The sequence below is a fragment of the Gorilla gorilla genome, chromosome 14 (assembly GCF_029281585.2).
Source record: "Gorilla gorilla gorilla isolate KB3781 chromosome 14, NHGRI_mGorGor1-v2.1_pri, whole genome shotgun sequence".
Taxonomy (NCBI): Eukaryota; Metazoa; Chordata; class Mammalia; order Primates; family Hominidae; genus Gorilla; species Gorilla gorilla.
The window spans coordinates 51,931,606-51,958,037 of NC_073238.2; the positions used below are offsets into that span (position 1 = coordinate 51,931,606).

At 37.7% G+C, this 26,432-nt stretch overlaps 1 protein-coding gene and 1 long non-coding RNA gene across 3 annotated transcripts in view; one reads left to right on the plus strand and one right to left on the minus strand.

Moving 5' to 3' along the window:
• The window catches only part of LOC134756970 (uncharacterized), a 58,573-nt gene extending 45,238 nt beyond the window's left edge, over window positions 1-13,335 (plus strand). The window contains exon 3 of the long non-coding RNA XR_010130535.1: window positions 11,036-13,335. This is a non-coding gene — a long non-coding RNA (uncharacterized lncRNA). The remainder of the gene's footprint in view (window positions 1-11,035) is intronic.
• TRPC4 (transient receptor potential cation channel subfamily C member 4) overlaps window positions 1-26,432 on the minus strand; it is a 228,466-nt gene that overhangs the window by 5,677 nt on the left and 196,357 nt on the right. Inside the window, exons 6-8 of one of the 2 annotated variants that reach the window (XM_031001457.3) lie at window positions 21,047-21,360; window positions 12,733-12,928; window positions 8,898-9,107 (exon numbers count right to left, since the gene is read on the minus strand). In XM_031001457.3, the coding sequence (XP_030857317.1) occupies window positions 8,898-9,107; window positions 12,733-12,928; window positions 21,047-21,360 (720 nt within the window). The remainder of the gene's footprint in view (window positions 1-8,897; window positions 9,108-12,732; window positions 12,929-21,046; window positions 21,361-26,432) is intronic. The other variant, XM_004054405.5, reaches the window with a different exon arrangement.

A 26,432-nucleotide genomic window follows, 5' to 3' on the forward strand; every position in this document is an offset into this window, starting at 1 on the left:
ACTTTTCGGCATGACATTGAATTTTTGCTATGACCCTAATGAGACAGCCATATGTGAGCATTGATATAGAAACTCCGAGGAAAATTCAGAGGTCATAGCAAAAGAGAAGGCTGGCTAGGGGTTCCTGCCCAGCAGAGCTGTGGAATGTACCTCCTACAACATGTCGCTACTGAGGAGCCACTCTGATTTGGCATCTCATTTGGTCAAGTTACAGAGCAGAGTCTCCAGGCCTGGGGATGGGAGTTCCATCTTTGCCTTTGTCTCTGGCTGAGCTCAGGGATATTTCTCTTCAGGGACTCAGGATGATTTTCATGGGTTGAGGCAAGGAGAAGCCTACTTCTAGGGAATGCAAGATATTGGGGAAGCTGGTTGTCTACCTCAGATCTCAGTTTTTTCAGTGTAGGAACCTTGAGTTGGGAGAAATTGTTTACACTCTTGGTGCCAGGTAGATTGAAGAGAAGGGCATCCTGGATATGGAAATACGATTCTTTCTTTCTTTTTTTTTTTTTTTGAGACAGAATCTCACTCTGTCACCAGTCTGGAGTGCAATGATCTTGGCACACTGCAACCTCCGTCTCCCAGGTTCAAGCCATTCCCCTGCCTCAGCCTCCTGAGTAGCTAGGATTACAGGTGCATGGCACCACGCCTGGTTAACTTTTGTATTTTTAATAGAGACGGGGGTTTCACCATGTTGGTCAGGCTGGTCTCGAACTCCTGACCTTGTAATCTGCCTGCCTCGATCTCCCAAAGTGCTGAGATTACAGGCGTGAGCCACAGTGCCTGGCCAGAAATACGATTCTTTTACCATGTGCTAGGAGTTTTTCATTTCTCTGTGACCCCTAGATGGGCTTTGCCTCCTATCTGAGTCCTGGGATATTTCTGGTGATAATCCTGGCACTGTATATTCGGGTTTGGTTTTCCATGGCAGGCAGTAAAGCCAGCTTGTCTCAAGGCTCCATTTTGGAATTAGAACTCTCTTAACTTGTAGGGCTAATTTAAGGTATATTTATTAAATGACTACATGTGTATGGCAGTGGAGTGCAAGAAACCAGAGATGAATAAAGCACACTTTTGCCCTTAAATGGCTTATAGTCCAAAAGGTGGATTGCCAAGATCATGAAAGACTACACATGAAGGCAAATACAAAAGAAAACACGGGAAGTGCTGTAAGTGTGTTATTTGAGTACAGGGGAGAAGGAGGTAATACTGTGTGAAGGAAAGAAGCCGTAACAGCGCTCTTACAGAGAATGCGGTATTAGATGGGTCATGAAGGAATCACAGGATTTGGACAAGGGGAGGTGCACAGGTGTTCTAGACGATTGGAATAGGATGAGCAAATATGCTAGGGTTAGAAAGTGAGAGGCACGTTATGGAGACTTCTGGCAGGATAGTTGCAAAGTCTTTGCTACTGGGAATATACAGATTAGATTGCAGTGGGAAGTTAGCATGGACTCAATGTAAAATTTCAGATGGCACATGAATCCAGTGGTTACTAGGCACCTGGGGATTTTGACTAGTTGAGTGACATGTGATGAAAGTGTAATTTCATTGATAGTCATCTAGCAGTAGCACCAAGTGGGAATGAGACTTCCTAGCTTCTGGTGGTGGCTGTTAATTCTTGGAATTCTTTGGCTTGCAGGTGCCCATCTGCAGTCTCACATGGTGTTTTTCTTGGGTCTCGGTCTTCACATGGCCATGTTCTTACAAGGACGCTATTCTAGTATAATCTCACCTTAACTAAGTATGTCTGCAATGATCCTATTTCCAAATAAGGTCACAATCTATGTATAGGGGATTAGGACTTCAACCTATCTTGTTTGAAGGGGTATACAATTCAACTCATAATATATGTACTCTTTGCAATAAACATCAAAATAATTTTTGGCAATTAGTGGCACCATTGAATATTACACAATAGAACTACCATCAATTATATTTAGGACATTCATATCCTTTTTTGTTGAGTAAAGATCAGCTGAACTTCAAAGGGATTTGTTACCTTAAGAGAAGATATCTTTTTCTTATAATTATCACTGGAAATGACCGAGAACAGGAGAAATGAACAATTTGTGATTAAAAGTAATATAATGAAAGCCATTTCATTTAAAAATACCTAAGTGGGTATTTAGCTATAATACCTAAGAAAATGGGTATTTAATTTTCTTTCAAGCCATTTGCATGTTAAACTTTGACAGAGTAATCTGCATTAACTGTGCTCAGTGAATGAGCTCAAGTGTACAATATCACATAGAAATTTCTGGAACTTGTGGCCGGGCGCGGTGGTTCATGCCTGTAATTCCAGCACTTTGGGAGGCTGAAGAGGGTGGATCACGAGGTCAGGAGCTCAAGACCATCCTGGCTAACACGGTGAAACCCCGTCTCTACTAAAAATACACACAAAAAATTTGCCAGGCGTGGTGGCGGGCGCCTGTAGTCCCAGCTACTCAGGAGGCTAAGGTGGGAGAATGGCGTGAACCCGGGAGGTGGAGCCTGCGGTGAGTGCAGATCGCGCCACTGCACTCCAGCCTGGGCAACAGAGCGAGACTCCATCTCGAAAAAAAAAAAAAAGAAAGAAATTTCTGGAACTTGCATTTTGCAGCTTTTTTTTGTTAAACTAGATTGGTTGTGAGTTGTGCTTAAGACAGAAAAAATGGATTTTGTGACAAATCAAGGACTTTTCTTCCTTAACTGTCTAGGAAAAATATTTTGGAAGAAGTTCTCCTTAAGTTGGCACTTTTCTTTGCAAACTACATCAGAAGTCACTAGACTGTGTGTGGAATATTCCTTGGCAAAGTAGCTTTCAAGGAGAAGATGAGGGCATACCTGTTGCCACATTAGCATAATTCACAGTTTGCAGGTTCCTCCTAATTTGTTAGGGGAAGACAATGGCAGTGTTTGGATCAGAGAACTCATGTTAAAGAGAAAGACCATCTAGTGAGAAACTGCTGCTGCTGCAAGGAAACTCCGGAATTTCAATAGAAGTTTCAGGTTTCTTTAGAGCAGGGAAGATTTTGCAGCTAGAAAAGAGAGGTCTCTGGAGAGTGAGCTGTGACATTTTGTCACTCTTATCTCCGGTTCTCTCCAGGTCCACTATGTGGAATGTCACGCTCACTTCATGTAGCTAGTCCCTGCTGTCAATTTTCAATGCCGTTTTCTCTCATTTCCGCTCTGGTTTTGGTCTAGCAGTGAATTTTAAGCCCATGAATTATGCCTTTTAGTCTTTGCTTTGCTCCTTGAATTCCTTAAGCCATGCAGCTTGCTGTGTTCTTCTCCTTTCACGAAAACTAAAAAGGCAAGAGGGCATTCCGGGATGTGATCCCTTTACAAAAAAATAGCAGTTTGGCTTCTTTGCAGATGGATCTACATATTGTTCTCTATAAACAGTCTTTCTGCCCCCTTATAGCATACATCTCCTTACCGCTTTTCATGAACACATTTTCTAAGCATATCAAAATAATTCACGTGAAATGCCTGAATGTTGTATTGTCAAACCAAATATTCAGGAACTCACTCTTGAAATACCAAGAATATCAAGCAATTAATTTCTATATATCCCCACTGGGGAAATAAAGTTTCATCAAAAGGCCCTGCCAACAAATCTTGCAGCAGTAATTTAGGAATCCGGAGACACTCACGGATGAAAACTGTCATATCTGTAAGATTTGTCATTAGGCCTACTAAGTGTCCTAAAGATTAGGGAGCAATACATTTTGACAAATTGCCACTATAAATGAAGTCTGAGAGGCATGTACTATGAGCATTTTTTCTTTAGTGATGATAGCTGTTGCTAATCTATTCACAGTTTCTAATTTCATTTGCAGTGACTTAACTGGGCATATTTCTGGGGCAGCTAGTCAGGCTTGAATATTCCACCTGTATCTCAGGGCTGTGTGATGCTTAGAGTGATCTTCCAGAGACCATCCTGCCTCCTGTTCTTCTCACCATGTGCTTGAGAGAAAACCAAAAAGTGGAAAACATAAAACTAAGGAAGCTAAAAACATTTTTTATGATTTTATCAAAAGAACTAGTATTTTTTTTGGTTCGGTATAGTAACATATAAATGTAAACATTTCGTTTAGAAACCTAGTCTGTGACATTAAATATGTCTCACATTAATTAAATGCTTTGGGGAAGTATTGTATTATAATAGCATCTTCGTACTTGAATTAAATGGATCGGGACTTTTTGAGCAACAGCATGAAGCCTGGCTTCGTTTTAGCTTAAAAAGCTCAGATCTACTATGTACTCACACGAATTAAAGATTAAAAAACTTCAAAAAAATTGTGGTAGATACCAATGCTGTCTTGAATAGAAATGTCTAGTTAAAGTTGTAAACTGGAAATGCTTGTTAAAATGGAGACTCCTGACAATTCTTGTATGCTAAAATATTTGAGAACAAATGCTTTAATGATAAGAAGGGTATTTGCTGATAAAATGAGGTTAAACAAAACGTTTGACAGGAAGCAATGTCAAAAACACAAGTTGTGTTTCTTATTTGGATAGGCTGCCTTTTTCGTAGGATTTTTATAATAGCCCAGAGAGGAAGCATCTCTCAATAATGGGTTTGCTTTCTATCACAAATGTTGTGCTCAATAATACAGCATTTCTGCTTCATTTATGCTTTCTCCCATAAAGCAGTCAAGTGAAAGATTAATTTACCTGGAACTCCCAATCACCCATTAAATGAAGTCCAGAGTTACAAAGAAATATGAATTAATGAGTTTTCAGAGCTAGTTGTATCAGTATTACTGGGAAGCCATAAATAGCACGATAAGATCGTCAATAATGGGCTCCTAGAGAGTGGCCAATGTAGCAACCCTGAAGAGTACTGGTTTCCCAGGCATTTCCTGGGAACGTGAATGGAATGAGCACCAGGGTGACATTTACTCAAAGGCTGGGTGACGAGTGTCAGTAAGTGAACTACAAATGGGAAGGTTACAGAAAAATACTTCAAAGAATGAAGTCACTTCCAGTGTAGCTTGAATTTTCTGCTTCAAAAATGCAGCATAAAGATAAGCAAGTTGAGGATAAGGGCAGAAGGTAAACCAGCCTGGTAAACAAGGGATTCGGGACACAGGAGTCTAAGAGGCAGCTGAAAACAATGATAGGATCTGCAAAGGCTGCTGAGAACAATCAAAAGACACAACAGGGAAGGTATTGCTGCATGTTCACCAGACTTCTCAGGGAAATAAGAGAGGGTGATGGAAAGCAGTTTGAACTGGGAAACAATGGAAGACCCAGCAATTTCCCCCTGCTCTGTCTCTAAGAGAGCATGAGACAATGGGCAAAGTAAACAGGTTATCTTTTAAAAGAAATGGTTGAGCTAAATGATAGCTAAGATCCCTTTGGGCTATAATGGTATATTCTAAGCCATGTGCTAGTTTCACAAAGTGACTGTCACTGTTCCTTAAATGTCACCTTTTAATTAATAGTTGTGTATCTCATTGTCTTTGTATGTCCACATAATAAACTATCAGGAGGATTAACCAAGTTGAAATAAATTCACAGAAAAATTAATTACTTTTGATATTACTTTCTCAGTTAACCCCTCTTTTAATAATACAACCATCTTAATTTATATCTCATTTATCTTATACATTTATTTATTTATTTATTTATTTATTGAGATGGAGTCTCGCTCTGTCACCAGGCTGGAGTGCAGTGGTGCGATCTCGGCTCACTGCAACCTCTGCCTCCCGGGTTCAAGCGATTCTTCTTCCTCAGCCTCCTGAGTAGCTGGGACTACAGGCACGTGCCACCACACGCAGCTAATTTTTGTATTTTTGGTAGAGACTGGGTTTCACCGTGTTGGCCAGGATGGTCTCTATCTCTTGACCTTGTGATCCGCCCACCTAGGCCTCCCAAAGTGCTGGGATTACAGGTGTGAGCCGCCGCGCCCAGCCTTTCTTATACTTTTATAAGCAAGAACTTCTTTATAAATTATACCTATCATTTATTTTCATATAAACAAAAAATGTATAAAGCTCAACTAAGAGTAGGCATCTGAAAACAATATGTCCTTTTCATTTTGGAAATGCAGTATGGAGAAAGAGTAAATTTAGACAGCATTGATGTTGATTGGGCTGGTGCTTGCCCAGGGCCCTAGATTGGTGGAAAAGACAGACAAAACTCAGAATATTTTTTAGTTTGGCATAAATTCCCAAAGCATCCAAATAGCCATTGTTGAATGTTAATAAAATATTAATGGTTAAAAAAAAAAAAAGGAATGGTTTGAGATTCTGATTAGTTTCAAATTACCTTGCTGTGCATCAGCTTGGAGCAAAAAATTCAAATATAGAGATAAACACTAAAAGAAATGTGTGGGATCCTTTTGAGACCAGTAATATATAGCAAATAAAACTGTTTAACTCTGAGAATGAATCACTACTTTCATAGAAAAGCCAATTGACTGAGAGCTCCTCTTTGCTTCTAAAAAATGATGGCAACATAATCCTACCCATGAGTCAACAGTGAGAGGATAGGAGGGAGGGTTGGAAGTCAAGTTTTTGGTCTTGTTCTCCATTCTTTTTGTTGGCAGTACAGATGGATCTCTTAAAACATCAGAGCAGGACCCCGTGTTTTGTTACAAGTTTCCTGTTATCTTAAAAACCAAGATTCTCTCTGCCGTTGCCTAAAATTAAAATATGAAATACATATTTCTTTGGTGAGTAGGTATTTTTTTTTTGGCCCAGAAGCTCTTTTTAAATCAAAATACTCTTATGAAAGGTAGTATATTATGACAGCATTAATCATCACTATCTTATCAGAGATCAGTTAAAAAATGCTTATAAATTTAAGAATGAGATGGTATAAAGGATAAGTATATTTGATCTGAAAAGGAGTAAGCTGAAGTCTGGCTTCCTTGAAATCTTGTCCTGTTTACCTCAAGGGAAGCATTAATTATTTCTTGCATTTTTCCCATAACCTCTTTCATGTGACTGTATTATAATGTTAAATATACTACATAACATATCTGTTTTTATTTCTGTATCTCTCTCATTAAAATTGGTGCCCTCAAAGATGGAACCCATGCTTTCGTACCTCTTCCCACTCCTCAAATTCTAGTTCAGTTATGGCAAGGGGGACACATGCAGTAATTGCTTATTAAAGCTAAGCTATTGGCTGGGCGTGGTGGCTCACGCCTGTAATCCCAGCACTTTGGGAGGCTGAGGCGGGCGGATTACGAGGTCAGGAGATCCAGACCATCCTGGCTAACATGGTGAAACCCCGTCTCTACTAAAAATACAAAAAATTAGCCAAGAGTGGTGGCAGGCGCCTGTAGTCCCAGCTACTCGGGAGGCTGAGGCAGGAGAATGGCGTGAACCCGGAAGGCGGAGCTTGCAGAGTCGAGATCATGCCACTGCACTTCAGCCTGGGCAACTGAGCGAGACTCCGTCTCAAACAACAACAACAACAACAAAGAACTAAGCTATTACATTTATTCTAAAACTTTTAACACAAAAGTCAAATATCTGGAGTAAAATAATCTCACTCCCTTCTAAGGTCAGTGATAAAGTTCATAAATTAGTATGAGGATGGCAGGATAAGGCTTTGTCGTAATCTGACTTTGGTTTCTAAGGTCAGATACATTCTCAAACTGTAGTCCCCCAAATCTATGGGTAATAGTTTATGGGAAAGAATATAACTGCATCTCCTAATCACCTCTTTGTAACATTCACTTGCCAGTCAATTTCTCTTTGGAATTAGAGTTGTTACTGAGATGAGAGGGAATATCAATGCCACTGCCAGTAGGAGAAAGCTCCATCTGGTGCTGACGACAATGCCTGGTGGGCAATGAAGTTAAAGAGTGGTAAGGATCTCTTAGGGCATCGCAGTCACAAACCACGTAAAATAAAATTGAAAACAAATTAATATTTTTTTATTTTTAATTAATCTCTAATATTACTTGGTAATCCTAATATGATAACATTTAAAAATACTTCCAAAGCAATTTTACTGAGAAGATCCAAGTGACTAATGAATATCAGTGTTAATTTCCAAAACATTACTATGAGAACTTTCAAAATTAGAACACAAAGTGAGGAAGGCGTGAAGAATGATTTGTCTTATGTCAATGGTATGGCTGGACCAAAAGCTTCACGTGATGTATCCTCTGCTGGAATTGCTTGAAACCTTGATTTCCAAAATGATGAAAGGGAAATTCCAGTTTACCAGGAGCATGGCTCTGAGCAGTCCCCGCCCCCTCACCTTTCTCTCTCTCTCTTCTGTCTCTCTCTCTCTCTCTCTATACACACACACACACACACACACACACACACACACACATATATATTTAGATGCCTAAATTCTTGGCATCTAATATGATAGGGAGTAGATGCAACATGTTGAGTAATTACACATATTCTGGAATCACACTTGACAGTTGGCACAGCATATTTAAGTTATAATATTCAGTCAATCATTTAATTGAGAATTCTTATCAAGCATAAAATGCTTTGTGCAGGGACCTATGTTAGGCATGAGGAATTTGAGGTCACCAAAACACATACCCTGCCCTCATGGAGCATACAATCCAGAGGGGGAAATAGACAATGAGGAAGAAATGCCACAAATAACCTGCTGTCACATTCTGAAAAGACCTAGAAGTCAAGGTACTAAGACAGAGTATGCTAGTTCCCCAGCCTTGACTAGCAGAACTCAAGGAGGGCTGTGTGAAGAGCGGGACTTCTATTAGAATAGTAGTGACTGCCCTCGATGCAGGAAATTCACTTGTGAAGAAATTCTAGTTAATCAGACACTGCCTTAGTCATGGGAGATGTGTTATAAATGTTCATGACATGCAATCAGTAAGAACAAAAAGGCTAAAGACCTGAACATGTACAATAAAGAATACAAATATATTCACATACACAATTAAAAAAAAGAGTAATACTAACATGCTGTGTTCTTACCCCTATTGTTCCAAAACTTTCTGGCTTTCTTCTCATCTTTTTCTTGCACAAGTGTGTCCAGATCCATTTGATCAGGTACCAGAGAGACTTGGGGCTCGGGATGACATTGAAGGGAGTAGGCAGAGTACCTCCTTCTTCAAAATAACTCATCCAAAGCTTTGTTCGTGCAAATTTCCATTCTATATCTGCATGGTCCTGAACAGGAGAACGTGACAACTGATGATAGGTTCCTTAATTAACAAGGTACCATAAATCTCACAGAGATCCTGTAACCTGACTTCAAGTGGCTCTTGGAACATTAATTAAATTGCTTCTAAAACCACCACTGACTCCCAGAGATAGTCATCTAAACATTTCAGAGGGTGGCTTAACCTAGGGTAGTCACAGCTCTCATGTCACTTCTCATCCTTCCTTCTTCAGTGAAACAGACATCTAAAATAATTCCATGTTAAAAAGACTGCAGTAATTAGTTATGACTTGAAGATTAGCCTGCATCTTCTGCACTGTAGGCTCACGTTAGTGCAGTTTCATTTGATTCAGGCCAGAAATAGACTTTCTGTCTTAACCAAAGCCTTGTACTCCTGCTTAGATTAATGCTACCTCCACAGATGCTCATGGCTTAGCTTTCAATGTTGCCAGGAAAAGTCTTATTGGATATGTTTTCATGTGAATATTATTGCCCACCTTCGGCCAATAGAGATAAACTCAGAAAGAAGTTCCATTAACAAATGTAGAATTGGGCCTCTCTGACACACCATTGAATCTTGACCTAACTTTGTACAGATTTCACCAAAGAGGAGTATGGCCAGTGGTTGCCCACAATCCTGAGGCTATCCCCTTCATCATGTATTACTCACTCCACTTTATTAACCTCCTGAGGAAACTTTGGTACATTTGTGGCAATTAGATCTGGGACAGCCAGTCTCTTCTTAATTTAGCCATAAATCTGATTTAAGCAGAAAATCTGAGAAGTAGGAGGTGGTAGAGACTGGGCATACATTCATTTTAAGAATTCAGAATAGTTCATTGTAACCAGTTAATATCATAAACACGAACTCATATTTTAGAGTAGGAGAATAATCTTCAACTAGGCTTCATTTTGATATTCCTAAATTGCTGTGTGCGGATGAATAAGTTATACATACTTTTTTATTCTTCACAACGTGGGTTTAATCCAGATACTGGACAGACTGTGCTTTGAACAAGAATCGCCATACCTAGAGAATGCATGGCCTTATTGCTGCTAAGCAAATGTTTGGTAATATGGATTGATCCACATAAATGGGAACACAGAAGCTGCAGTTTCCCTCCCTTTTTCCCTCCTCTTCCTTTCCTTTCTTATTTCTCCCTCCTTTCCTTTCTCTTTCTTTCTAGACAAGTTTATAGGTTCTGGCTGATTATGCTGCATTGGTGAAGAGAATTGTACGTATTGTTTCCTGCAGGCATGGAGAATGGGACTCAGTAGATTTTGCTCAAGGAAATAAAAAGGCAATCACTTAGATAAAGCATTGGCCTGTGAATAGCTCCTTCTGATTCTCTGACTCTCGGTGAGTCAGAAATTATGTTATCTTATTGCAATCAGTAAGCAAGTGCTTTCTTTGTTCATGATTTAGGATTTTAAGAGGGTCTATAACATAGTCTATGGTGCTTAGAAAATCTGGAGATAAAAAGTTCTAAGCTGGTGATGACTAGATCTACCTTCCACTACTCACCTTCTAACTCCTAGTCAACATTTGAAACTTGGCTTAAGAATCCTCTCTCCTTAGAAGCCTGTTCTGCCTCCCATCAGTCCTGAGCTGCCTCCTATCTCCAACCCCAGTCAAGGTCCCCTCTTCCATACTTTCATGACATCCTCAAATTTCTTTTCTCAATATTGAAATTATTTACTGCTTTTTTATCTCTACTATATCATTTTTTTTGTTGAAAACAGGGACTTTTTAATTCTTTGTATCCCAAAAATTAAGCATGTTTATGGCATATAGTAGGTGCACAATAAATATTCAATCAATTAACAAATGAGTGAATGGAAAGCAGTCTTTAGTTGGGGCCTACATAAGTGCTTCTGCCTTTCAACAGTTAAATTTTTCTCTTTTTCATGGTTTACCGATGGCTCTGAGTTACAGTTAACAAGAAAAAGAAAGAAAGAGGAAGAAAGAAAGAAAGAAGAAAGAAAGAAAGAAAGAAAAAGAAAGGAAGGAAGGAAGAAAGAAAAAGAGAAAATTCTGCTATTCTGGGACAGGTGTAAGCAAATACTTGGCATGTTCGTGCCCCCAAGGAGGCTTCATGCATGGAGTCCTGGGAATCACACCTGTCTCAGGTTCTCAGTGCCTTTTTGGTTCTCCATAGTCTTAGGGTTTGGGCTAAGTCGAAATAGAGAGTTGAAGATGATTCTTATCTCTGTAATGAAGTTACCTAGAAAAGCACACCTCACAAAGAAGCAATGAGAAAATGTCATAATATTCTTAAATAGTGTTTTCTCATTGATGAAATTGGGACATTTAATGTTTTAAAAGATCCAAATTCCTGGCAGCTTCCTTGTATCTAGCTTGATAATTAAAGGCCTTCTAGTTTGTTGTTGTTGCTGATGTTCTGGAAAACAGAACCCACATTTTGGAAATATGTTGATTAGGAGAATATAGAACTTCTGACACAAAAATTTAGAGTCTATTTATAAAAATTTCAAATCTTAAGATGCTTAAATGAAATTCAAAGTATCCACAAATTCGGGTATTAACCTCCAAATCCTAGGACCTACCTATTTCCAGAGGAATTATTTATGCATTTGGAATACTTTAGTCTGTGAATCGATAAATAAAAACCATCTATTCTCATGTTCTATGCAGTTTTTCATCAGTGATGAGTGTCTTATGAGAAAAATTGCCTCCCTAAAGATGGCTGAGTAAAATTCAGAGTTTTGCTTGACAAAAAAACAGTAATAACACTTCAGAGATTTAACCATAGATTCAAAGGTATAATGGAATGTAATTATTTATGAAGAAAATGGGAAAACTATAATTACGTTTATAAAATGCTACTTGTCTAAGGTATAAATATGAAAGACTTAACTATATTTCATTCCACTAAGAGTTCTGTTTTGCTGCTATTGCTAGTGGTCCTAGACGTATATCACTAGTATATAAGTTCAAGCAGATAAGTTCAACTTTGTCTTTCTTGTGCATTGCTGTATTTCTGGTGCCCAGAACAATACTGGGAAACACAATATGTACCCAGTAATTATGTATTGAATGAATAAATAAATAACTTGTGCTACGTTGTTTAGATTCCAGAGTTTCAAAAAAACATGTATTGTATCATGTATTATCCTAAAGAAGTTAATATTACTTCTCTTAATACATTGCTTTCCCTGAGCTTTAAGAAATTGAAAATCCTGTGGCTTCTCCCCTTCCCAGACTCCTCTCTGGGTTATCTTTTGTATCTTCCCCGTAGGGATGACTTCGCTTATATGAGAGTGGTAGGTTAAATGGACCGACAGGAGGCAAAACCTATTGTACACGGCACAGAGATGAGCTGCTTGTTTATCAGTCAGACCTCAGCTACTACTTCCCATAGCCAATGGCTGCCTGGCAAAATGGATTTGGTTTATCTTTGTAATCATGTGTAACATGACAAAATCAGATTAATTTATAGCTACATATAGTGTGCTACTGCTCAGAAATTTCAAATTAACCATTTATAATTCTTATCTGTCTAATCAATAGCTAATTATAGATTTTATTTATGATGATAAGAAGATGGAGTATCGCTAAGAACAACACATTCTAGAGGAAACATTGAATTAAAATAAAGCTGGTCAACTTACAGCAATCAGTTGGTAAGAATTATTCATCATAGCTATTAACATGTTGAGTAGAACAACCAGAGAGATGACATTGTATGTCCCAAACATGGTGGCACCAACAAACTCAGTAAATTCATGCTGTGCTTTGACATTGGTCACATATAAATTGATGAGCCCAAATATTGACCAAAACAGGGACTGCAGTGTCTCAAATAACCTGTAATAAAGATAAAATGATACTAATAGCTATATTAATGGAATCATTATACATAGGATAAAACAATAAAGCTTGGCATGATTATATATATATATATAAAATTAACTTAAACATTAATATCAACAGTGAAATAACCTTTTAGGACAATTATAAAATTAAACGATAAAAAGAGTGAAATAAAACTGTTTTCCTCAAACTAGTAGAAATGGTGTACTTAAATTTCCCAAGAGCTTTGAAAGCTAAATTTAGTTTCCTAGGGCAGAGAGAGGCAAATGTGGCATGGGTACTGAGTTAAGAATGGTTTTCACTTTCTAAAATGGTTGGGAAAAAAATCAAAAGAGTGATATTTTATGACATGAAAATTATGTAAAATTCACATCTCTATATCCATAAATAAAATTTTATTGAAACACATCCATTCTCATTCATTTATGCATTTTCTATAGCTTGTTTTGTGCTATAATGGCAGAAGAAAGTAGTTAGAGCAGAGAACATATGGCTCAGAAAACCTAAAATATTTACTATCTGCTCCTTTTCATAGAACATTTGTCAATCTCTGTCCTAGGGCACTAAGTCATCACTAATAAATGATAGATCCCAAATTTTAGGCTTTAAAAAGTCTGCTCTTTTACTGATTTTGCTTTGGTTGTAGGAGAATTGAGAACATTATAATTACTACAGATTTCTATGTTTACAACTAAAATTGGACATAATGTACCTTGAAGATGGTAAAGAGTCTCAGAATGCTTACGTAACAAAATTTGATGGGTTTTTGGTTTTTTTGGTATTTCAAGGAACATTTTATTTATTCTAGCCAATGAATGAACTCTGGCTATTTTATTGAAAATAATGTCCCTTTAACTTACTCCAAAAAATGAAATAAGCTGAGGAGTATCTGAACTCAAATGGAGAACTGTTTGTTTCAAAGGGACCATAATAATACATTAATATAGTGTAATAAAACGATGATAGAGATTTCATACTTCTTGATAAATCATTAAAATGAGACTATATTTAAATTACAAAAATAAAATGAAAACCTTCTCATACCGGGCATGATGACTAAGGAGGTAGGATTTCTGTCTATCGGGAGATTAGCATTAGATTGGAATGGTGTTGCAGAACCAAGTCAGTTATGGCTTCTGGCAACTCCCAGCCCCAGTGGCATTGTCCCCTGTATGCCCTTTTATGGAAAGGTAGTCCTTGTGTAAGACTCTGGAGCTTCTCACCCAATACCTCCATGGATTAAGTCAATCATGGTCAAGTGACCCAAGGAGAGAAAATTCATACAAGGCCAGTGGCCTGTGGCATGCACTAAGGCAAAAATGATCAGAATTCCCCTCTAGAGAAGTTTGCCTTAAAAATATCAAGATAATTGCCCAAAGGGGTTGAGATGACAGGGGTTATGATGTGGAGTCAGAGTCACTGGAATGACGGGATGCCAAAGGTTTGAGACAGCACAAACTAAGAAGCAGAGAATTGAGGATGAATAAGCCAGGCAATAAGTAAACTCGGAATAAGGATGAAGTAGCTGACTCATTTTAATGCTGACACACAGAGTAACAATCCCGTGGCCCAGCACTACGTCACCTCCGGCTCTTCCCAAAGCTGGGGCTTGCTCTAGGTTCTGCCCTTGCAAAGATAAACCCTTACTCAGAAGACTGAAGGGCTATAATTCTTTGCATGATTTTTTATAACAGAATGCCTGTTACTTGAAATAAGCCACGAATTCTGGTGCATATAACCAGGAGATTCCAACTAAATATGCCTAATTGGCATTCAGGATGGAAATTGCTTTTTTAAAAAGGTAAAAAATTTCATATTTTTAATTGAGCAACTAATTTTAAGATAGAAAATTTAACTATTTATTTTCTAGACCTGTAAAATGATGGAACAACAGATTATTGTGAAGCAGAAAGGGCACTGATCTGATCAACTTTAGCCAGACTGTGATTCTTAAATGGAATGCTGTGCATTCTACGAGGAGGTGATCACATATTCTTAGAGGAAAACCCAGATGCCAGATTCCAACAATAATAGAGAGAATTCAGTCTGACTCATTGGCCCTAGACAAAGGCCACTAAAGCTACTCTTTGAAAATTTCTCAGGAAAAAGTAAATTTGGCCCATGGCTATGAATTCTTTATTTTTAGTAACTTTAAAGACAACTTCTAAAATTAATCATAGTGTCCTTTGGATTTAATGTGAAAGAATTGTATTCTTTCTTTCCAAATAGTTTATGTTCTCACTGTGAGTATACACATAAAAATCAGCTGGTTTTCCTGACATGAATAGCAATTTAAGGAAAGTTGTAAGTTAAATATTATAAGTTATACAATATATAGTGTAAAATGTTACCACATAAACCCCATTACAGGTTCTTTTTCAAATAAAAACAATGATGCAGAATAAACAGCTTATTATTTTGAATAGTACACATTTGCTCCTGTCTAAATAGTAACTACTAATTTTAGGAAACATTAATAAATACTTTTGCAAAATATTTATTGATGTTTAAAAAAATTTAAAGGGGAAAATTCTAAATAAAGTGACATTTCATGATTACTTATAGATTATTTCTTTCTTTTATTTTCCTTCTTTCAGTGGAATAAGTCAGTGGTGAGATTTAAAGACTAGTTCCACTTAACTAAAATATATTTATTTCTCAGAGGAATTAAGACCCTGGCCTTAAAGTGTTTCTCAATGAATTGTTCAGATAATAGGTGGATTTTTAAAAAATCAGTCTAAGTTAACATTTCAAAGCCATTGCTTTCAGAAATGTTTTTGTCATTAGTAATTCCCAAATCTATTGAGAACAAGATTGCCCATACATTGAAGGATCATTACTTAAAGCATCACATCTCAGAATGCCTTTACGTGACTAATATTTTTCTTGTTCTGTGGTAAGATATGAACTGAAAACTCTCCAAGATAATGCTACAATTTAATTAAGTGACATTTAGTACAAAACTTGGGTTGAAGACTAAATCCTAACAGTCTGTATGGGTGGACTTAGGTCCTGCCTTCCTAATGATAGCATTTTATCTCTTGCTTTGAATATATTGCTCAACATATGCTTTATACAATTAGCTTGTTTCCCTGATTATATATTTACAGCCAGAAAAATTGAACGTGTAAAAAAGTAACGTATTCCATTGTTGAAATTTTCCTCTATCCCATGGGACTAAAACAATGAGCAAACATAAATTAATAAAAAATTCATCTGAATATTTTATCTTTAGTTTATAAGCAAAAATGAAATATTAAAATAATGTATGACTCCAACTGGCCAGTTACAACCATTAGGAATACAGCTCCAACAAATATAAAAGGGCTTTGCTTAATGAGACAATACCTGTCACAAAGCCTGTGCCCCTCTATTCATAAGAAAGTACCTTACCAGAGGCTAATAGCTTAAAATTGCACATAGAATAGTTTCAACAACTAAATATTTTGTGTTTTTTGGTAACATGTAGCTCTTCTCAGGGTAATGAGAAAATAACATGGAAAGGAGCAGGAGGAAGTATGTATTCACTGGTGGGAAACGGCATGAAGATGCATAGAAGACATGGATCACAGCCTGACACTGGGCATTCAGTCAGGGAGAAGACCAGAAAAGGCCTCCTGCAAAAGGTATATCTGAGGTAGGATTTGGAAAAAAAAATCGCCACATGGAAGGGCAGAATAAGGTCATTCTCGAATAAGAGAAGAAAATAACATATTTGGGGATTTATATTTATAATCCATCAGGAAATATTGAAGAGTAAAGTGTTAATGGGGGATTGAAAGATGAGACAAGAAAAGGAAGTGATAAAGAGGATGTTCATCTCTTTCAAATAGCATGTTGAAATGTAATCCCTGATGTTGAAAGTGGGGCTTAGAGGGATGTGTTTGAGTGATGAGGGTGGATTGTGGGTTGCTCACAAAAGGCTTAGTGTCATCCTAGGAGCAATTAGTGAGTTCCCACACTATCAGTTCTCACAAGAGCTGATTGTTGAAAGGACCCCTGCACCTCCCTCCCTCGCTTCCTTCCTCTTTCCCTCTGTGATGCCTGCTTCCCTTCACTCTTTTGCCATGAATGGAAGCTTCCTGAGGCCCTCACCAGAAGCAGATGTTGATGCTGTGCTTCTTATAGAGTGTGCAGAACCATGAACCAAATAAACCTCTTTTCTTTATAAATTACCTAGTCTCAGATATTTCTTCATTGCAACAAAAATGGACTAAGACAGGACGCAGGGGACAAGCAGATCAATGAATGATCTAAAATGTCAAGCTAAAGAATGTGGCAGTATCCTGTAAGAAATGGGAAACCATTTTGGCACTTTAAACAGGGTAGCCTCAGATATTAGTTTAGAAATATGATTCAGGAAGCAAGACGGAAGACATAAGAAACAAGGCAGAGACCAGGTGCAGGGGTACTTAGATTTGGGCATCAGTGGAGAGCAAGGGGAAGACAGTGCCAAGATAATAAGAGCAGGAACAGATATTTATTGACCGACTACACATGGAAGGGATGAGAAGAAGGTAGGATCTAGAATAAGATAAATGTTTTTGATGTAAGTTTCTGGGTGGATTGTGGTGATGTTGACTAAGAAAAGGAATTAAGCAGGAGGAAGAATATGTTTTAGAGAGACTCTGATAAATTCTCTTTGATTGAATTTAAGTCTTCAGGAGGCATGTAGAGAAAGGTGTCCACTAGACAGCTGAATATATTGTGCAACCCGAGGATGGAAATTGGTGCTAGTAATATAAATATAGAAGTCATGACTTAGACATATAGAGCCAATTCCAAAAGCACAGATGAGTTTTCATAGGGGTACTGTTAAAAGGGTCTCAGGTTAGCATGCTAAGACATACCACTATTTAAAAGCAGTAATGAAAATAAAAAATTATCAGAGTATACTTAAGCTAGAGAAGTAAGATTTGAAGCGAAAAAGGTAATAATATAGAAGTTAAAAGGGGCAAGATTTCCAGAAAAGGAAGTGTTAAACAGGGTCAAATGAAGCAGACACATTAAGTAAAATGTGAGCAGATAAATGTCCATAGTTAATGGTGATAAGAAGGCTCCAGATGATAATTTTTAGAGCAGTTTTAGTGGAATGATGGAAGCAGAAGCCAAATTATAATTGGATGAAGTCTGAGTGAGAGGTGAGAAAATAAGATATCTTGTATAGGCTTCTTTTAGGGTTACTTGGATGAAAGGAATGAAACAGGAGTGGTAGCTAATGGGAAACATTGGGTTCAAAATTTCAACAAAGTTTGAACCTGAGTGGAAGGAATAATAGAGACAAAACCTTATGAGAGATATGTGAGAGATAATCCTCTACCGTTGCCAATCATGACGATAATAAGAGTAGCTACCATTTTTGATGACATTCTATGACATGCACTGCGTTAGGTACTTTATATGAATCAGTATATTTTTAACCCTTACATAGAATAAGGTCTCAGAAATAGTGGGTAGTAAAAAAGAGCCTGAATTTATGAAATGTACAGAATTCAAAAAAAAAAAATTAAAGACCAAAGAAAGCACAGAAGTAAGATGCAGAGCAGGGGCCCCAAGGGTATCACTATATACCCTGTGACAATGACTGATGTCCATTTTGCTTAAACAGAGTCATCAAGGGACAGGTGACTTATGCCTAGGACCTCCTGCTTCCTAATGATAAGGGCTAGTGATATACATGTACTTTAGTTTTTCAATATCCTGAAGCAAAAAATAATTTGTGGCTTGCAGATTTATATTAAATTATGTAGAAAAAATAATTCAAGTGCAATAACTGATTTATTTGGGTTGAATGATATAGGCCTATAGTATTTAAGATATGTAATTATATGTTGCTTTTCAGGACAATAGAGGAAATCATTGGTAGAGACAAATGAAAGTAATGCATAATCCCAATAATCCAGTATATTTGATTTTGGAATAAAATTTATATTAGCATTTTACATCATGCTTGTCTGGCCATAATCTCCTTTGATTTATGTTATAATTAGTTTGTAATACGTTATTACTTACAAAGAAACCAATATAAGGACAAAGAAATTCCTAGGAATTTTAGGGGATCATAAATCATGACAGTGTTACATATAACCTATTGATTGCAGAGGAATCAGATAGGTGAGAAGGGTTGGGTCTGGGAACCAGAGCTTTTCCCTGAAATAAAGAGGACCTGGGAGTTAACACAGTTTTAAATGCTACGTGGAAGTTCTTTCTGGAAGGCAAAGGAGGAAGTCAGAAGGATATGGCAACAGGAACAGATGGGGTGGTCTTGGCAAGCAGTTTGCACCAGGTTATGCAGCATAAAGTAAGAAGAAAGTTGTGAAAGAGCATTCACAAGGGTTCTCCACCAGAAATCCAGGAGACCAGCTGGCAGACAGACAAAGATTGTTACAGCAGAACTCTCATTTATGAAGGAAGAGGTTGGTGGGGTCTGACCATTGTAAATCTCTAATCCAAGTTTCCCTGGCCAAGTTGCAAGTCAAGAACCACAAATAAGACTGGAGCCAGAGGGTAGGGGGTGGGCGGGGGAGGAAGAGAAGTTCAGATATCAAAATTCAGATGCCATCCTAGGCCATGCTAGTTATGAGGATGTTTTTGCAAGGGATTTCATTGAATTCCTCCTGCCCAGGGTCAGAAGAGAACAGTGGGAAGATGTCAAGACTGAGTGAACCGGTCAGGCCAAGAAACTGCTGCTTAGGAATACAGGATCAAGAAGGAGCTGGAAGGCCGGCGAAGTGGCCCATGCCTGTAATCCCAACACTTTGGGAGGCTGTGGTGGGTAGATCCCTTGAGGTTAGGAGTTCAAGACTCAGCCTGGCCAACATGGTGAAACCCTATCTGTACTAAAAATACAAAAATTAGCCAGGCGTGGTGGTGGGTGCCTGTAGCCCCAGCTACTCGGGAGGCTGAAGCAGGAGAATCACTGGAACCCTGGAGGCAGAGGTTGCAGTGAGCCGAGATCACACCGCTGCACTCCAGCCTGGGCGACTGAGCAAAACTCTGCCTTAAAAAAAAAAAAAAATGTGTTTTCTTTAAGATCCATGGATGTATCAAATCTATTTCTGAAAAAAATGAGGTATCAATGGCTGACATTTAAAAATTATGTGCAAATAAAAAGATGATGAATAATTAAAATGAAGTTTTAAATATTGGGGCTAAGATAAAACAGATGTAGAATTAAACCAACAAGAGCATTTTAGCTGTAAGTGATTTTGTTCATGTGATATTATTGACTTTTTTGTTACTTGAGAAATTACCATCCTCTCTTATAGTATACAAGATTCTGTGATGGCTCATGAATAAGGTATGACTTTTAAAGTCACCTACAAAATGACTGTATATTCAAACGTGGTTACTGTATGGAGGAAAATCACTTCACTTATTAATTCAGCTACTGGTTAACCATCTGTTTGTCACAGTGGGAAGGAAATGGGACAGATATATAGAGGAATAGCCTATGAGAGCTGTGTGACCATCAGACACAGTGCCCATGAAGCTGTGTGCTGTTAGCAAAGCCCATTATGAGAATAACTGAGAGAGTTGACAATAGACACTGTCTATTGCTCATCCAGCCATAAGGGCACAGAGAGTTTTGTGTGCATGACAGTAACAGCTAGATTAGTCTTAGATTTCCATTTGCACTATTTTTAGATGGTTAAGTTTTTGTGTAGGAAACTAGAAAATGAAAGAGATACATAAACGGACTTTAGTACCTGGAAAATACATGAGGAAATGTTGAAATCTACTTGAATTTTCCAACATGAGTGGTTTTACACATGTTCTATCTTTTAATGTACTTGTAAGCTTTTGTAGTATATAGGTTACCTTTTTAAATTCTACATCAAAAAAATAGTATCTATTGCTTTCTTTTTCGTGAAGTCATTTAGAAGAAAAGATGATTTTACTAAAATTTAAAATAAATGTGTCAGGTATTCTTTTTCTTGTCGGAAGTTTTCATTTCTATTCAAAGCCATGTTAATTTCTGTTTTCTGCATTAAGCACAATTTTAGTTCCCCATTTTCTTTACAACTATTTGTCATAGGTTTTTCAAGTTTGTGATGTGGTGCACTCTAAATGCTGTACAACATTACCAGTAGAAATGTCTATTAGACTTACGTTGAAAATGCATTATTCTGCTTTTCACATCTTATGCCTTTGCAGGTTAACCCTTTCGTTTCTTCATAATAGAAGTACAATTGATTTAGGCCATTTGCAAATGCTAGCAACACAAGGCAGTATATGAATAGAAACTTCAAAATGTCCAGGAGCATTCTTCCCAGAGATATTTGCAGAGGTCCCAGGTGAGAATTTGCAGTAAACAGTGAGATCAGACGCAGAGAACTGAAGATGTTTGCAATAGCAAATAAAGCCTCTGCCACCAGAGTGGGATGCCACATGTCCCATGATTCTCGTGGATTAAGGGCACTGTACTGGAGAAAACAGAGAAACAAAGGGAAAGTAAAACAAACACACGCATATAAATAGATCAAGGTCAGACCCAGAAGGAAAACTATTAAATTTTGAACAAAATAATTGATGACTTTGTTTTCGATTTTCGAACACATTTGCCAATTCTAGAGGAACACGTGTAGGATACAAATTACATATAAATGAGAAGAAGTAGTGTTCTGTTGCTGTGGAAACAGAAATGACCAACATGGGCAAAAACCATCAGTGCTTCCTCTCTGCTATGTCCTAAATGTAAATACAACCTAACTTACAAATCGTCCCGGCAGTCGCTGAATTGCTAACTTTTTACATTTAATATGTAGGAAATATAACATTTATCTGAATGTTCCTTAAGTAGGTAAAATATATGATTTGAAAAAAAAATTGCTACTGTAAACTTTGACCAGCAATTATTTAAAAAGTAAGCAGGTTAATTAAAATGTCAGATTTGAATTATCCTGCTATTAAAACATATAAAAAGCAAAATAAAATTTAACTGTGTACTCTCGAGGTAAATTTGTATCCCTTTTAAAAAAGGGTCAAGGCCTGGCGCGGTGGCCGATGCCTGTAATCCCAGCACTTTGGGAGGCCGAAGCTGGCGAATTACCTGAGGTCGGGAGTTTGCGGCCAGCCTGACCAACATGGAGAAACCCCGTCTCTACTAAAAATACAAAAAATAGCCAGGTGTGGTGGCGGGCACCTGTAATCCCAGCTATTAGGGAGGCTGAGGCAGGAGAATCACTTGAACTTGGGAGACTGAGGTTGTGGTGAGCTGAGATCACGCCATTGCACTCCATCCTGGGCAATAAGAGTGAAACTCCATCTCAAAAGAAAAAAAAAAGGGCCAAATATGCTCTTTTAAATATTGCAGTATGAAAATCTGTAATTAAATCTGTATTAGAACTGAACAATAAATTGAATTATTTGCTTCATACACATCACTGAAAAATATATCTAGACAACCAAGATGTTTTTCCAATGAAAAGAAAGTTAGTGCTACTCTGTCTGAGTCCCACAGAATGTTTTTTATTCTTTTTATAGCACATTTTACATCAAAGACCTTTACAAATGTGAATCAATTAATTCTCCTTGAAACTAATAGATAGTATTTTTTAATCTCTCTGGGGAGAAAATGTATTATAGGCTCCTGATCTTATTCAACACTCAGACTCTTGCTTGACTGGCAGTGTAAAACAATCAAGTTTGAGCTAGAAGAAAATTATTTTCTATTTTTAAATCTTGATAAATGTTCTTGAATATTCCCACACATAGCTTCCGCATAAAATACCTAATTACTGAAGATGTAAAAAAAAAGTTAAGATGTTTTTCTCTTTCATTATGACAAGTGTCAGAGTGAAACTTGGATACTAAACATTACCTAATTCTCTGCTCTTAGTCTCGCTATGTATGACGCCACCTTTTCCTTCAAAGACCAAGATCACATTGTCCTTCCTTTCCTCACTTCTCTCTTAAAAGACACACATATTTAAGTCCGTAAATATTGATAGCTGTCCCCCTATAATTGATAGCTAATTCTATCAGCGATACAATTAGCTCATAAATATTTATAGTTGAGAAATATCCCCCTATGTTCGTAGCTAATTAAATTTCTCTTCATTTAACCTAATATAGCTCAGGACTATATTTTAAAATACACAGAAAATGAAACAAGAAGTATTCTTAATAATGCAATCATTTTCTTGAACTTCTTAGAACATTTAGCACAATGCCCTGAATATCGCGGGTGCTCAAGAAATATTTTCTCCTGTCAAGTATTCATAGCCCAGTGAGGCAGACAGGCACAACTAATTACAATAAAAATGCTCTAAGAGATTAACACAAAGTGGGGTGGGAATAGGGAAGAGGAAGTGATTAATTCTGTCTGGGGCTTCTGAGGCTAGGAATGGTGAGAGATGATGTGTTGTCAAAGCTTTAAAAATCCTTCAAATCTAGGAAAGATGCTATGCATTGCTTTAGGTTTAACATCCAGGTCAGCTGGATGTGGATCCATCATCACATTATGACTGGGTCAAGTTCTATTATGGACCTACTCTGAAAAGAGCCCTTCTTGGTAAATTATCTCAGCTGAGACTAAAAAAAAAAAAAAAAAAAAAAAATGTAAGAGGAAGGTTTTCCATTTTTACAGATTCTGCCCCAGTGTGATTATTTAAGTTGATTTCAGAGTCTAGCACTTCTAGTCATGGCCAGGAAAAAATGCTGCATGAATATATTCACTTTATGCAAGGTCAAGGCTTTAGGCAAAACATTGCTGGCATCTGGGTTAAAGGATGTTTGAATGGGAAACAACCATTGGAAGTTAAAGATGGAGACCTCCTGAGAAACTAAGGATCATCTTCCCAGAAGCTATGTGCTTACACTCTCAGAATAATAAACCTAGGGACCTTTGCCTCCCCAGAGACAATTTATTTACTTCAGAAAGTTGAAGTCTTTCTCTTTTCTTCTCCAGGGGAAAGACAGGCAGCTGGCTCAGCTGCACGGTATGAGTTCTGAGACACATATTTTCCAAGCTCCTCTCCTGTGGTACAAACCCCTGTATACACAGGGTACGTCTGGCTATTAGGTCCCCCACTGGGGACTGGGGCATGGGGAACCAGTGCTAAGTTTGCTATGTAAGTAAATAATTTGTCTGTTCTCTGATCCGAAAAACCTCATTTCCTGTCACGGATTAAGAGATATAAATATGAAGTAATTATCTCTTGATTTTATTCTTCTTAAATTTTGCTTTTTGAAATTTTTATCCCGTCCTTCACAGAGATATTTTCTTAAGTTTTTAACTATAGTCATCATCTAACAAAGTGATTTTTATAATTACAAATTGTAATATTCTTTGAATTTGTAGCAAATAATTGTAATTCTTCAATCAGTCGATGAATTTTCCACACCTATTCTTAGGAATTAAAATATTAATTTGAATTTTAAAAAATTTCTTTGCCTCTGCTATTTAAGAGCAATTTACAAAACCTACCTTCCCTTTTCATCTTTGCATGTTTGTCTTTGAGTGGCCTCTTCTCAGTCTCCTTGGGAAGTTCCTCAATCTCACCTGCCCCTTAAAAGTTGAGTTCACTTTTCAAGCTTCCTGTCTTCTCATTCTACCCATTCTCCCTGGGTGTTTTCCTGGATTTCAACTCTCAATGACTATTCTCAACTATACATCATCTCCAGCTGAGACTTCTCACCTAACAGCCCTATTCTGCATTGTACTGTCTGGTTGACTTTTCCACTTGGATATCTCACAGGCATCTCAAACTCACAGATCGAAAGTGTAACTCACCACCTTTGCATCCTGAAACTCTTTCTCTATTTACCTCTTCTGATCTTATGAATGGCAACAGGCCACCAAGTCAGAATTTGAGGTTCCTCCTAGAATCTTTTCGTCTAAAATCCCAGCATCTAAACCCAAATCTTATGTAGGTTGCTTCCTTCTCTTCATCAGTACCCTCACTGTTTTAAAATAGTACCTCTTATTTCTCAGATATAACTGCAGCACCTTCCTCACTGCTCTCCCTGCCTTAAGTCTTATGTCCTCCATCATCTATGTATCTCCTCAGGAATCTTGTTTTTTGAGACATAGTCTCGCTCTGTCGCCCAGGCTGGAGTGCAGTGCCGCAATCTCGGCTCACTGCAACCTCCATCTCTTGGGTTCAAGCACTTCTCCTACCTCAGCCTCCTGAGTAGCTGGGATTACAGGCACCCACCACCATGCCCAGCTAATTTTTACATTTTTAGTAGAGACGGGCTTTCACCACAATTGGCCAGGCTGGTCTTGAACTCCTGACCTCAGGTGGTCTGCCCTCCTGGGCCTCACAAAGTGCTGGGATTACAGGCATTAGCCACGGCACCCAGCCCTCCTCCAGAATCTTTTAAAGAACCCAACCAGCCCATGTCACATATTATTTAATGTTCTTCAATCACAACATTGTCCTTGAGATGACCTTCTGATTTTTCAACTTGCTACATAAAGCCTCTATGTTCTGACTTCTTTTAAAGATTTAACTGCCATTTGGCTCTAATTAGACACCTAATGTTTTGGCTCAAACTTTCACTACTGGTAATTCCTCAGATTGGTCACACATTCTTGCCAAAATGCTTTTCCATGAACATTGTACCATTTTTCTAGAATGAATTTAAATTCCAATTATTTTGTTATTCATTCATCAAGTATACATGAGTGTGCCTGCTCTGTGTCAGGCACTATCTTCGGGATTCATGGTAGTGATCAAGGAAGATGCCATACGGGTTTACAACATGGTGAAGTCATACATTAATCAAGCCATGCTAATCCTTTACCCCGACTGCAGATGCATGGACGCTAGGATCCTGCTGATCAGAGCTGACAGCTCCGTGTTGTAAAGTAATCCTTTAGGAAGAAATCAAGAACTACTTTAAACACACATAGGTTTTCTAGGATCATTAATTCCTGTATTCCTCCTTCTCTCAATTATTTGTTTTCAGTCTGTATGTACCCTAGTTTGGTTTTGCCCCAAGCTTTTATTTCTATTCAGAGTCCTTTGAAAGAGAATTGCTTATTTTGCAGACCTATATAATAGAGAGGTACTTTTGGATTACTTGTCAGATTCTTATGCAGGGAGCTTTGTCTAAGGCATTTTTAGGTGCTGGACATCTAGTAGAGTGCTTTATATACGATAGGAACTCAAAAAGCACTCTGGGGAGAAGAATTATAGACATATTCAAAAACAAAGTGGTTAGAGAATGTGGATCATTTTTATAAATGTATCTTGACACAGATGTAACACAGAGGATTTGGGAACAGTGAGATGAGTATGAGAGGATGAGATGAGTTGGAGCCAAGTCATGAAGAATTTAGCAGGAGTGTTAAGAGAGAAAGATGAACTGAATCATAATATTGGATCAGAAGTTTATTGAGTGTAGGAAAATATGTTAGGCTATCTTTATATCCTCTGTAGTCTCTGATGCATACTTGTGAATGTCAAGTAATAAATAGACATGAGTAAAAATTAAATTAATATGAAATAAAAATATTGGTCAGTGAGATTAAATAAGAAACTTATAT